Genomic DNA, 15,017 nt, shown 5'->3' with positions numbered 1-15,017 from the left:
CCACCCTTTCCCCCTTTTAATCCGTTAAATCGAGGGCCGAATGTATTGTCACTTCCAGATCTCTTTCTTCGTTAACTTTCTTTGATATTTCTCCATCTCCCATTTTACATGTCCATTTTGGTCTCCCTTCACTCTTTCCCATTTCCATTACATGACATTTCTTCACATTGAATTCCATCTCCCATTCCATACTCCATTTCCAAATCTTGTTCAGTTCTTCTTGCAGAATTTCACAGTCTTTACTGTTTTTTTATGTCTTAGCAGTTTTGCATCGTCTGCAAACAGGCTCATATAACTGTTAACTCCCTCTGTCATATCATTTACATATACTAGGAAAAGTACTGGGGCCAATACCGATCCCTGAGGCACTCCACTCTCTATAATTCTCCATTCCGATTTTATGTCCTTTACCACTGTTCTTATCTCTCTTCCCCTTAAGTAGCTTTACATCCAGTTCTTCATTTTCCCTTTCAATCCTCCTTTATTTTCCAGTTTCCATAGCAGTCTTGTATGTGGAACTTTGTCAAATGCCTTCTCTAGGTCCAAGTAAATGCAATCAACCCATATGTCCCTTTCCTGTATTTTGTCTGTCACTCTTGAGTAAAAGCTCAGTAAGTTTGTTACATGTGAGCACCCTTTTCTGAATCCATATTGTTTACTTGTGATTATATTATGCTCTTCTAGAAATCTCATCCATTGTTTCTTTATCACTTTCTCACATATTTTACTTACTACACTGGTCAATAATACAGGTCTGTAGTTCAGGGTTTCTTCCTTTCTTCCACTTTGTATATGGGGACTTCGGCCCTCTGCCACTCCTTTGGCATTACACCAGTTGTTATTGAGCATTTAATGATATCATATACCGGTCCAACCAGCTGATCTCTGCATTCTTTCAATATATAACCTGAGACTCCATCCGATCCTACTGCTTTCCTCTCTTCCAGCTCCCCCATCATTTTATACATCTCCTCTTTATTTACTGTGACTTCTTCCATATGAACAAGTATCTTGTTTTCTTGTGGTTCGTTGAATTTTGACTCTTTTGTAAAAACTTGCTGGAACTTTTTGTTTAGTAGCTCAGTCATGTCTTTAGGATCTTCGATTATCACATTCCCGTCACTCAATCTTTCTATTGTTTCCCTTGGTTTGATCTTTCCATTTATGAATCTATAAAACAGTTTAGGTTGTTCCTTGCACTTTTCCACAATATCCTTTTCATATCCCTTCTCTTCTTCCCTCCTTAGTTTCACGTATTCATTTCTCGCTACCTTAAAATCTTCTTTATTCCTTTGGTTTTTATTTCTTTTCAATCTTTTCCATGCTTTGTTTCTTTTTTCTTTTGCCTTAGCACATTTTGCATTAAACCAGTCCTTTTTTCCTTTTTCTTTAGGTTTGTATTCTGGTACAAATTTCATAACTCCTGATTTATACGCCTCCATGAAAATATCATACTTTTCTTGTACCTTACCTGTTCCCTTTAACTCATCCCAGTCCAGCTCTCCATAATATTTCCTTAAATTTTCCACGTCTGCCTTCCTATAGTTTAACCTGTTTCTTTTATATGATTCATCCCCTTCACTTCCTTCCTCCTCTGTTTCCATCTCTATTATCACGTGGTCACTCTTACCTAGGGGGCATCCATACCTTAATTCATTCGTCAAGTGCATTCCCTTTGTTAACACCAGGTCCAGTCTCGCCGGTTCGTCTTCACTTCTATATCTTGTGTTTTCCTTCACCCATTGCATCATCAAGTTTTCCATCGTCAATTTTAAAAATCTTTCCCCCCATGCTGTTTCACTACCTCCACTTTCAAACATCTCCCAATTTACATACCTCCTTACAATTAAAATCACCAACTAATAGGACTCTTTTGTTTGCCTTGAGTAGTCTACTTAAACTCTGGATGGTATCTTCAATCATGGTCTCATATTCTTCTTTACTCCATGAGTTAGTTCTTGGTGGTACATAAGTTTCTATAATCGTCATCCTTTCTCTGTTTTTGTTCTCCAGATTTACACTCACTATTTCTGCCTTTCCTTCTCCATGTACTACTGATTTTACTAATAACTCCTTCCTCGTCATTATCATCACTCCACCACCTTTGCCTTTTCTATCTTTCCTCCATACATTGTAGTTATTATCAAACACTATTTGGATGACCTCATTCAGTTTAGTTCTGTGTGTGTGTGTGTGTGTGTGTGTGTGTGTGTGTGTGTGTGTGTGTGTGTGTGTGTGTGTATTGACCCAGTTGTAATTTTACAGGGCCTGGGCTTACGTTCGTGTGGTCCCGTCTCTATATCTGTACTTGTCCAGTTTTTCCTTAAAGATCTGCACAATCTTCGCCGATACTACATCCTCACTTAGTCTGTTCCAAACTTCTATATTTCTTTGCAGGAAGCTATATTTCTTTGTCTCTCAAACATCTTCCCTTCCTCAATTTTTTACTGTGTCCTCTTGTGTTCCTAGTGTTTATTCCTTCTCTTAGCAGTAACTCCTCATTACCTACTTCTTCCATTTTGCTCAATAATTTATAAATTTGTATTAGGTCTCTCCTTTCTCTTCTTTGTTCCAGTGTTGGTAGGTCCATTTCCTTTAAGGCAAGCGTCCGGGTAAGAACGGTAGTTCTTGCAAGCTTAGGTTCAAAGGAGCTGCCTTGTACAGGCTTCTTGCAGACTCCTACATTCTTATGTTCTTATATCTCTGGTAAATATGCATGAATCACTCTGATTTTTATGTTATGAAGTATTGACAACATATACATCAATTTTAGACATTCAGCCCCATTCTAGCCCCTAGCCCCGCCAGCCCCCAACAGCCCCTTCCGAAATTTATGAGTGTTATTCTGGCGTTATTATTATTTTTTTATGGCTAAGACACATTATGATATGAATTGTTTCTCCGTCGTTAGTTTTGTTTAATATTTTCTTTTCAAAAAGATTTTTTTTTTCTTTTTTTGACCAAGAAAATATTAATACAAAATGACAGCTCACATCTATATATAAAAAAAAAGCAGCAATGGACATCGGATGAAAAAAAAATCCTCTGCCTTTTAGTTTTTGTTTCATTGATATCAAGCTAAAACTGGCTCCAAAATAGATTTTAGAAGGGGAATAACTTAAATTTTGAGATACGGCCAATAAAGTTTCTCAATCGATCTCGCACCTGTTATAACACACTAGGAAGTGTTTTCAGGTATACTATGTGTTTTTTATGATTATCTACAATCTGATAATACAATCAAATATATTTCTAGGCATGTCAGGCTCCTAGTCCCCCCCTGCTCTTCCTAAAGGCAAGGTATTATCTCGTCAAGCGAGGGGTATCAGAGTTGCAGGAGCATCTGAGGCGGTGGTGGTGTCAGGCTCAACACGCTGTCTTTTTGCGTCCATGCTCTTCTTCCAGGCGTCCCTCCTCTGCTTGATCTTTTTAAACACCCGTCCCATGGCTGACAGCAGGCAAAAAGCAGCATACAGTGGGTAAATACCGTGCGGTGTAGCGGTACCGAAAATCGGCGAGTGAAAGGCGGGCAGCATCAGTCCCCTTTCAGAGCTACATAGGCACTTATTTCATTGTGTACTGTTCCAAGCCATCAGCCCGCGCTCTCACACTCACCCAGGGTTGCCAGACTTTCTTAGAAATCAATAGATTTTTTTTTTTTTTTTACCTCTCCGCATATAGCGCCGGTAGGCTTTCTTCAGGGGCCAGATGGTCAGCCCAAGCCCGTCATGGCGCAGGCAATTTTTATAGTGGCGCCAGTTATGCTTGTCTCATGCTGCCCCCTGGAACTCATTCTTGATTCACTGGATGGTTTCCTCTAGAGCCTGGGTTGATGGGTGGTCTTCTGTACAGCGTGTGGGTAGTCTTAGGCCACTTGGCAGTGACTGAAAAATCCCAGGTGGTAGCGTGGGGATTCGAACCGACGTTGTCCATGGCGTGGTGAATGTGAGCCCAGCACGCTAACCACTCAGCCACTGTCTACCCAATGCTAACTTTGCTGTTTTTTCTTATATAAACATTTTAGTATGACTTTCTACAAATAACAAAACATCTGTCGAGTGGGTGGGGAGGGGGGAAACCTCTTATAACTAAGGAACCATAAGGAACTTTACCAAAAACCTTCGGAAACATACTCATAAAGGGTTTGCCATGACCCATGGAACTTTGTCGAACGTCTTCTTCAGGTCCAAGTAAATGCAATCAACCCATTCGTCCTTCTCCTGTATTATGTCTGTCACTCTTGAGTAAAAGCTCAGTAAGTTTGTTACACATGAGCACCCTTTTCTAAAGCCATATTGTTTAGGTACTCGTGATTATATTATGCTCTTCTAGAAGTCTCGTCCATTGTTTCTTTATCACTTTCTCATATATTTTACATACTACACTGGTCAATCATACAGGTCTGTAGTTCAGGGGTTCTTTTTTTTCCACTTTTGTATATAGGGACCACTTCAGCCCTCCACTACTCCTTTGGTACTTTACCAGTTGTTATTGAGCATTTTATGATATCATATACCAATCCAACCAGCTGATTTCTGCATTCTTTCAGGCGGTGGCTGAGTGGTAGCATGCTGGGCCCACATTCACCATGTGAAGGACAACACTGGTTCGAATCCCCACGCTACCACCTCTGATTTTTCAGTCACCGCCGAGTGGCTTAAAACTACCCACATGCTGTCCTGAAGACCACCCATCAACCCGGACTCTAGATGAAACCGTCCAAGTGAATGAAGAAAGAGTTCCGGGGGGCAGCATGAGCCAAGAGAAGATGGCACCACTATAAACACTTGCCTGTGCCATGACAGGCTGGGGCCAACTACCATCTAGGCCCCTCAAGAAAAGCCTATATATATATATATATATAATATATATATATATATATATATATATATATATATATATATATATATATATATATATATATATATATATATATATATATATATATATATATATATATATATATATATATATATATATATATATATATATATATATATATATATATATATATATATATATATATATATATATATATATATATATATATATATATATATATATATATATATATATATATATATATATATATATATATATATATATATATATATATATATATATATATATATATATATATATATATATATATATATATATATAATATATATATATATATATATATATATATATATATATATATATATATATATATATATATAATCCATCCGGTCCAACTGCTTTCCTCTCTTTCAGCTCTTCCATTATTTTATATATCTCCTTAGTTACTATGACTTCTTCCATATGAACATTTATCTTGTTATCTTGTGGTTGGTTGAATTGTGATTCTTTTGTAAAAACTTGCTGGAACCTTTTATTTAGTGGCTCAGTCATGTCTTTACGATCTTCGATTATCATATTCCCATCACTCAATCTTTCTATTGTTTCACTTGGTTTGATATTTCCATTCATGAATCTATAAAACAGTTTAGGTTCTTCCTTACACTTTTCTACAATATCATTTTCATATCCTTTCTCTTCTTCTCTCCTTATTTTCATGTATTCATTTCTCGCTATCTTAAAATCTTCTTTATTCCTTTGTTTTTTATTTCTTTTCAATCTCTTTCACGCTTTGTCTCTTTTTTTCTTTTGCCTTAGCACATCTTGCATTAAACCAGTCCTTTTTTCCTTTTTCTTTTGGTTTATTCCTAATACCATATCATCTCAGTTTCTCAAAATACAGGAGAAATTAATCTAGTTTGGAAAGAGGGAAATATTTCTGATGCTGGGGATTGAACCTGCAACCAGCCTGACAAGATGCCAGCTCTCTACCCAGTCAACTTTAGAGGTAGCCCACAGCTGAGTGAGTTTTGGCAAGCTTTCTGTGTCGGGTGGCTCATTACAGGAGTGAGTGACAATAATATCCTAACACTGGCAGCAAAGATTATGTAGTACTAATAACAAATTTGAAACTGTAAGGTGTAAAGTTATAAGTTTTAGTTATGAGTTATAAAGAATATTGCAATAGTATTAGTAAGTGATATGTAAAGGATTGGTAAAGGGGTGGGAAGTGAAAAAAAGAAGAGCAATATGTAGAGAACCCTTTAAAATGTGTTGAGTCCAAGGCTGGAGCTCAAGGTAAAGGGTAAAGGATATTAAGGGCACACTTCTTGCACTGGGCACTACCCCTTGGCTTCAATGGACATGGTAATATGGGGTGTATGGCTGGAGAAAAAAGCTTATGAAAAACAATATACAGAGAATAAAACATACCTTGTGACTTGTAAGTTTGGATGCTATTGTCAAGCAGGCTAAAGCTCGGATTGGTATCTGTTCCTTAATCTTCCTTGCATACATCTTAAGTGGTCTGCCCTTGAGATGTCTCTCAGTTGTGCTTGAAACCATGCAAGTCATTAAGCCATCCAGTTGGGTTAAGAGGAATCTATAAATAAAAGGTTATTCTAATTCACGGGCAAAATATTAATTAAAGGAAAGTTCTGCATGACATCCATTTTATAAAACTAGGCAAAATTACTATGACCCTAATCCACTACATCATAGTGAGCAAGGTGGAAATATAAACACAGCCATGCAAGTAATAAGGCTGTAAGTTCGTCTTCTGCTAAGACAAATGGTAACTTTTATAGTTTTAATTTTAATGAAACTAAGGAATCCCTGTTCCAAATAGGATGTATAACTAGGTAGTGTATGCTTGTAATTCTGTCATACAGAATTATTCCATACTATTTAAAGAAAGGTGCTAACTACCAGGCTTCACAAAAATCCTTAGTGCCAACCTTTTAACAAGTGGCTTTTTGACAAAGGAAATTTTTTTTTAGACTAGACTTGATTGCATACTTCAATACTTTGACATAAAAAAAATACACATTAATTACTATAAAATATCAAATAAACTATGTCCATGTGTGTGTGTGTGTGTTTACTGATATTTACCTAGTTATAATAAATAGGATGTGAGCTAAGCTTATATTGTCCTACCTCCATATTTTTCCCTGTCTAAAACTTTGCATAAATTAAATTCATGGATATTCTTAGCTCCAATTGTCTCCTCATCCAGTTTATTCCATGCTTTAACATTTCCAACTGGGAAGCTATTTTAATTGTTATGTCCTTTTTCTATCTTGTTCTCCTCAGTATATGTTCGTGTCCCCTTGTCCTTCCACTATTCCAGTGGTTCCCAACAAAGGGTCCATGGAAGAATTTCAAGGGGTCTATAGTCTGCTGAATGGAACATCTGCTTTCATATAAACAGGCCTACAGCTTAAGCAGCATAACAATGCAAGGCATTTTACATGAATGAATTCATTTTTGCAGTAATTTATTATTTTTGCTGTCTTAACTTGTTTCATTATAGGGGTCTACAGGTGAAAAAATGACTGGAAAAGAGGGAACGGGACAAAATAGGCTGGGAACCACTGCACTATCTCTTACCATCACGTCCCCCTATCCACATGCTCCAGGCCTTTAACGAGTCTGAATACCATGATTACGCCCCCACTCTCTCATCTTTCATGCAGTGTAAGCAATTCCAGTTTGCAGTCTTTGATTGTATAGTAATTCTCTTAAACTTAGTATAATTTTTGTTGCTACTCTATACTTTTTCCAACTTGTATTTGTGCTTTTTCAAATGAGATGACCACACCATAGCTGCATATTCTAGTCTTTATCTTAACACTGATGTTATCAACATTCTTAGCATCTCTTCATTCATGTTGTTAAGTGCCATTTTGGTGTTGTCACCAACCTAAAACATTCTCCAGTTATCTGGTTTATGTGCTTCTCTGGGGAAAGGTTGTCATGTAATGTCACTCCCAACTCTTTCTTATCTTTTGGGAAAGAAGCTGAACATGCCCCCCACCCCACTTCACAGCATATTCAGTCCCAGGGTATGTCACAAACAAATCTTTTGGTTAATTTCCATTAAGCATCTAGTTTAACCTAGTTATTTTTGTATTCTTTCAAGCCACAAGTCATAAGTTTTCTATGTTTTATAGATTTTAAGTTTTTTTCTTGAGACCAATTCATCTTATTGCTTTCAACATCAAATTCTTCACACAACTAGTGGGAAGGCAGGCAACACTAGGCTACTGCCAAAATTTTGTTGCATGTGTCACATTCTATGGAGAACGTGTTGCCCTTTGTTGCATATGCTACATTAGTTAATGCCTTGTGCTGAACTGGTTAGAACATGCTCGGCCTATGCGACAATGTAGCATGCCACACTGCCAAAATGTTGCCTTGCTGAAATCACACCTTAGAGACAATACCATGCTGAGGATACCAAGTGGATGCCCACAATGTGAGTGGCTTGATCAAGTCAGTAAATCCTGCCATGGGGTACTCAGGATGGGAAAGGAGCCGTAATGGAAACTTTCCCGTAGGAGCCCCCAGGTTTGGCATCGTATGATGGACAAGACAACATATCCCCCTACTGACTGATTGATATTACTGCTGCCTTTTCCAACTAAGGGTGAATTAGAGCTACAGTCATACCTCGGTTTACGAGTTTAATTGGTTACGAAATTTTGCTCGCAAATCAAAACACATGTAAACCAAAACAAATTACCCCATTTAAATTAATGGGAATCCCATTAATGAATCCCATATACCAAAAAATCTTAATAGAAAAATAATTTTACATGTTATTTTATACAGAATAAAAGCTTTTCACCAAACAACTAGCAATGATAAATAATATATAAAATATAGTATATTAATGTAAATAATATAAATAATATACATAGTATTATTATGAATATTGTAGTGGTGAAAATACAAAGATACACTAGAGCACAAACGTATGCGGACGTGAATGCGCGGTGGTACCTCTGCAAGTGTTCAACGCGAACTAAGGCAGTGTCACACTGGGCATTTTCCTACAACTGTTGGAACTAGGAGCAACCATGGTTGGCTGTACACCCAACCGGGAGCGAGTTGTTGGTTAGGGTATATATTCCTGTCCTCCTGTCTTTGAAGCCATGATGGTGCCCACAACACTTCTTCCTTACATTTAACTGTAGCAACAAGTCCACAATTTAAGTAACAGCAGCACAAGCCACAACAGCCCTTACTCCTGTAGCTGGCACCATATGGATACAGAGCAACTGCTTTGTTTACATTGTGGATATGGGCAACCGACATTGGTTGTATGTGACGCTCACCAAGAAAAGTTGGAGATGCCAGTTGAGCCTACCGTCAATGTGGTTGGAGGATAAAGGCCCAGTGTGACACCAGCTTGAGACCCCATTACCATTGTTTTCCGCTCTGAGCGCCCTCGTCTTGTGTCGAATAAAGGGAACTCACGCTACCGTCTTCGACTTGTACAAACAGAATGCTCGTACACTAAGTCACCGCTCGTAAACCAAGGCATTTTTAGTAATTTTCTTTTGCTCGTAAATCAAAACGCTCGTAAACTAAGGCACTCTTAAACTGAGGTATTATTGTACTTTTAATATAATCCCCATCCATGTAATGAAATGCCACTGTTATCTTTGTCAACAGCTTATAAACCTCTCTTACAATTTCTCAAGTGAAAAATTATCCTCTTTTGCTTTTGTGATTTATTTATTCAACTATTTTGCCTAGTTGTTGTGGCTCATTCTGTTGTGTCTGCACCCAACTTAATGGTATTATCTTTGTTGCCCTGTGTCAATAATAATGATGTCTTTGTGGACAGTGCTTTTTATGAACTAATGGTGAAGCATCCAGTGTTTGTGTGTGTGCTAACAACTTGGGTATAACCCTATGCACTGTAACCATTTTCTCTGTGCCATTGAGATTCCAAGTTTAATTTGTGTTGAAACTTGTTTTCCTAAGCATCTTACAGCCTTCCCTCTTTTGCTTTGTTTAATGCCCATTGCATCTCTGTACTTTAGTTTATTATAAGTAAGAAATTTAAGTTCATCATCCTGTTACCCCTTTTTCCTTTCCCCAAATAGACTAAAAACCTAGTGAAAATATGGGATGTAAAAGTCTTTCACACACTGTCTGCTACAAGATCAAGAACATTAATGTAGTTCTAAATTTTATGCTAATAGTGCACCATAAAAGGTAAGTGCACCATATAAGATAAAAAGACTCACCTATTGAAAATCTCCAGTGCAAGGTACTTGGTTTCATTTGAGAGATCGAGAATATTAGCTATAGCAAAGACAACCTTGGCAATCTTGTGGCTGTAAACAACATCTAGGCAGGGGTGTGCAGCCTCTACCTCTTGCTTGTTTTCAGAAAGTAAATATTGCAGTGTGTCCTCCATTCGCCTACCTGATGAGGAAAAAAAGAAACTTGACAACACACCCACCAAAAATGCAAGATCATGGAACTAATGAAGAATTCCTACTCAAACTACATATAGGCTACTCTAATGTCCCTGAATTAGCTTTGGTCACAAAAATACAATATCAGTTGTACAATTTGACAATCACTCAGCATAATCAAAGAATTCTTTTAGTGATTTATTTCATCATGCTGTTGATCCCTTTCTTGTTGTCCTTTGTTAGGTAAATGTAGATAAACCTTGGCCTGGTCTTTCCACATTTTCTGTTTATAAACATGTACAGAAAAAATAAACCAGTGTAATTAATATAAATTCAACATATTCAACAAATTAGTATTCAGTGAAATTAACTCATGTAAATAAAGCTTGTCATATGCGAGACAGCATATGTAATGGATGCAGACATGTTCAACCATGGGCAGGAAGCATGAGTGGAAGTGGCGATCAGCCAGAGCTGAATCAGAGATATAGTCAAACCTCGGTTTACGAGTTTAATTCGTTCCGGAATTTTGCTCGCACACCAAAACACTCGTAAAGCAAAACGAATTTCCCCAGTGAAATTTATGTAAATCCCATTAATGCATCCCCTATCTCAAAAATATTTACATAAATAGTATTTGACATGATTTTTTTTTTTACTGAATTAAAGTAGTTTTAGTAACAAATAGCAATGATAAATAATATGTAACACATATCAATGTGTTACGGTTGTTACGGAGACTCACGCAACCCGGGGATTAGCAGCCGCAGTTTCTCTATTCTAGAGGCACCGGAACTACGTTCGACCACCAACGTGAAGCTAACTGGATCTGGCTCTGGATCTGGACATATGATGCGCAGGGCACCCGTACAGGTGCATAACACGCATATTTGTTGGCTGTTGTTGAGCCGTAACCCGACGTATCGCTCAAGATGGAGGGTGAACGGGTGTCAGTCACGTCCAGGAGGGCATACAAGCTGCCAAGGCTCGCTCGCCCCCGTTCCTGTTACGTGCATACTATCCACCGTTTCTGTTTTCTTCTTAGCAGCACCATCCCTTTTAACCATCTTACTGGGGGACACTGTTAAAGCAAAAAAGAACTCACACTTGTGCTGAAAACATGACATGAGCGTACTGATGCTATTTCTACGAGTTTACAACGCGGACTTGAGACTAGATCCGTCATCTGGCGGTCAAGAATTACACTAGCCTATATCGAGCAAGAATTAACCCCAAGTCATGCGAAATTCTTACGTTTCTTGTTCTGTCGCGTCAGATTTTAAAAGAATTTCCCCCAATCCTTGGCAAGGCTCCGGAGACCTGTGCAAGCCGCGGCGGGGCTGGGTACAGCCACGGTCTTGCTGGCCGCACCTCCATAGGCCTATGGCGATGGCCATTTCCTGAGTCTCCTATGGGTAACCCTGCCAGGTGGGGGTGGATATAGAGTTCACGAGGTTACTGTCGTGTTACTGTTGCACCACAGACCATTTTAAAGCATCACTGTAGGATAAGTAAGAACTCGGTACGAAAACATCAAGAAAGTGAAACGATGCCATTTGTCAATATTTTGTAGAGAAAAGGACGTCAGAAATAGCGTTGGTTCATCCAATCATATGGACAAGATAGAGCGCTCTGGCGGATTACGGGAAGGAGGTGCAAAACAGTCTCCAGAATATGGGAGGGTCGTTCAAGGCGAGATCGCCAGATGACGCCATAGGGTTGCAAACTTGCCACCATTTCTTTAAATTACAGAGCTCCATTAGTTCCGTATTTGCCTGTCTGAATGGTTAAGCAGATAGAATTCAGTATTTTAAAACTGTAGTGAGCGCATTTTTTGGTGAACTACAAAAAACAGTCCATAAAATTATGTTTGTCAAGGGTCGTCCTGAAATACGTGTAAAATACGCGTCGTAACTTCTTTCCCCCCTTCCTCCTGCCTTCACCAGCAGCGGGCAGCGGTTGTCAGTCATGGCAGACCAGAGAAATTTTATGGTTGCCATCCGTTGCTTAAAATATGGATTCGTTCTGTATTGCAGAATGGGATGTTGCGTTCCTTATTTTTTGCATATCAAGGTGGCAGCCCTAACTAAGACTATTCCCATTGTGTTCTGCGTTGAGCACTCTCGTCTTGCAGCGAACAAAGGGAACCCACGCTCACGTCTTCGACTTGTACAAAAAGACACGCCACTCATTGTCGAAAGACCAACTTGGTCAGCTAGGCTGACGTAAGCCGATAGAGTCGGTGTATCGGCATCCTCCCCTCCCCTTCATGAGCCGTCACCCGGCAAGGGTTTGTGGTCCCTCCTCGAAGGAACGTACGCGCTTGACCCTGACGGCCTCCATACAGCTTGTGTCCCCACCCTGGGGATGGCGACAAATAAAAAAAATTGTAACAGGATGCTCGTATACCAAGTCACCGCTCGTAAACCAAGGCATTTTTGTGGGATTTTTTGCTCGTAAATCAAAACACTCGTAAACTATGGCACTCGTAAACCGAGATTTGAGTGTACTTACAGGATATTTAATAGATTTATCAGATCTTTACTTTCTGTATTTATCTCAAACTGAGACAAGTTCAAAGGGTTCTCAAAACTGTAGGAAACATTCTATCACAAACTTGACTTGAAACAATTCCTAATCATAAAGGCAGGGGTAAAGTTGGGAGCATATGCTATGAGCTGCGTGACCATGGTGCTCTTCTCCATACCATTGGTCCTTGAGTCTGTGGTGGGTGAGAGCCTATAAGCATGGGACACACGGCTGGTGCAACATCCAAGTCACCACAGCTTACCAGACCCAAGTTTCCTCAGGTACTCACTTATCGACCAGCCCTAAGGGAATGATCAACAGATGGATGGGATGGGCGTCGACTGCCCTAAGCCAGGATTCAAACTCAGGCCTACAGATTCGTAGTAAGGGACGCTAACCACTGCACCACGAAGAAGGTAGCTTGTATATGTAAATATCCTCTACCAATTTTTCTAGTCTTTTAATGACTCAAAGGGATATCAAGCAAGATTATCCCCCCACCCCCCTTAAGGCAGTCTTCCCTTACAGTTATAAAAAAAAAAGTTTCCCACTAGCCCACCAAGAGTGGGGGCGGGGGGGGGGGGGAGAGGGAGAGGGAAGCTCTGAAACAAGATTTGTGAACCTGAAATGAATCCCAAAATCAATCATATGAAAAAAATAAACAAGAAAAACTAAAATATGTGAATAAACAAAAGGCTCCGCCCCCTCAACATACCCTAAACATTTAAATATAGGGCCTATGACACGGGCCCAAAAAACGGTTATATGATAAGAGATTTCTGCAAATTAACAAAGGAATTCAGTGTGCACTCGTGCATCCAATATTCGAATCAATCGCCCATGATCTTTGAGAAGAGCACCGCAACAGGAAAAGGCTACACACGTTGGAGTGGAACAATGTAAGATTCTGAAACACGACGGTCAGTTGGGCAACATGCAGGGCAGTTACTATTAATGTTCTATACCAAAGATTCTAGTTTCCTTCTAGGTTGACTTCATGCTCAACACTCACCACCATCACAGCTGCCGGTCATTGCTACGGGAGTCACACAAAGAGCAAACACAACCTAACACCTTCCAAAACACTGGCAGGACGGACTGCCGTGAAGACTGTAATACACAGGGAATCTGTCAAGCTAACAATGGTGGATGTTTCAAATCCAAAAATGGGTCAATGAGGGATGCTTCTAATGTGAAAATGACTCAGCAGGTTAACAACAGTGGATGCTTCAAATGTTAGAGTCTACTATATATATTTTTTCAAGCGGATCACAGCAGTAAGGACTCACGTAGTTCCTGGCGTGTCCATAGCGCTCTGGAGCTTTTAAAAACGGTGACAGGTGGCGCAGTAAAGGCTCGGATGACGGGGGACTCCATTATGGGATCTTTCTCCCGCGGCGGCGTTACCAGATTATCGTACTCGACGCTGCATAACTTCCATTTATCGGTTTCCGCCTTCAAACTAAATTGTTTTATGTTTACTTCTCTGAGGTTATTCTTTTGGCAATGTTCAGATCAGTTTTAAGTTGATGGGGTGAAATATAGCCTTTGTAACGGTATACATGTAGGATCTGCCTATTAAGCTTCGATCTGCTCGATCTTAACTTCTCTTTTTTTGCAGATTTCATACAGCAGAGATTTCATGCAGCAGTTCTTTTTTATTCTCAATGTTTTCTTTGCTGAATAAAAAAAAAACATTTGCATTTATTGGTTTCCGCCTTAAAGCACACCTATCACACCCCAGCAATTAAATGACGGTAGCCTATTCAATCAAACTTAATTATATTATAATTGTCATATTTAGGAGTCATTATAATTGTCACCACGTGTGCAGTCTTGAAATAACCAAATCCAAATGTTAAAATCCCCTAGATGACCAAGATTTTGCTTCATTCACCCCCACAAAATTACTATAGGCACTCTGATTTCTATATAAGAATACCAATTAAGGCAGTCCATTTTTTTTCTTTTTGTGATGGCAAGGTCTGTCAATGGCAGCGGAACTGGCTGCATGTGGATTATTTGTTAGAGAATATATCTCCCCCTCTGAATACACTGACACTGATCGAGGTCTGAGGTTTCCAAGAGGCTTCCCGATCATCTGTCTTCCACAAGGGCGGAACTCAGAGTCATAAGGCTACTTGAGACCCTCCGTATCACGTACTGTATATATATATATATATATATATATATATATATATATATATATAT

At 39.1% G+C, this 15,017-nt stretch overlaps 1 protein-coding gene across 2 annotated transcripts in view; it reads right to left on the bottom strand.

Annotated features, from left to right (window-relative positions):
* LOC127005095 (uncharacterized) overlaps positions 1 to 14,382 on the bottom strand; it is a 29,686-nt gene extending 15,304 nt beyond the window's left edge. The window contains exons 1-3 of one of the 2 annotated variants that reach the window (XM_050873654.1): positions 14,096 to 14,382; positions 10,104 to 10,284; positions 6,274 to 6,442 (exon numbers count right to left, since the gene is read on the bottom strand). In XM_050873654.1, the coding sequence (XP_050729611.1) occupies positions 6,274 to 6,442; positions 10,104 to 10,284; positions 14,096 to 14,183 (438 nt within the window). In that variant the 5' untranslated portion in view covers positions 14,184 to 14,382. The other variant, XM_050873659.1, reaches the window with a different exon arrangement.
* Positions 14,383 to 15,017: the final 635 nt, after the last annotated feature.

The sequence above is a fragment of the Eriocheir sinensis genome, chromosome 3 (genome assembly GCF_024679095.1).
Source record: "Eriocheir sinensis breed Jianghai 21 chromosome 3, ASM2467909v1, whole genome shotgun sequence".
NCBI classification, from domain to species: Eukaryota; Metazoa; Arthropoda; class Malacostraca; order Decapoda; family Varunidae; genus Eriocheir; species Eriocheir sinensis.
The sequence above is the reverse complement of the archived record's forward strand: the minus strand, read 5'-3'. Positions and strand labels throughout refer to the sequence as shown.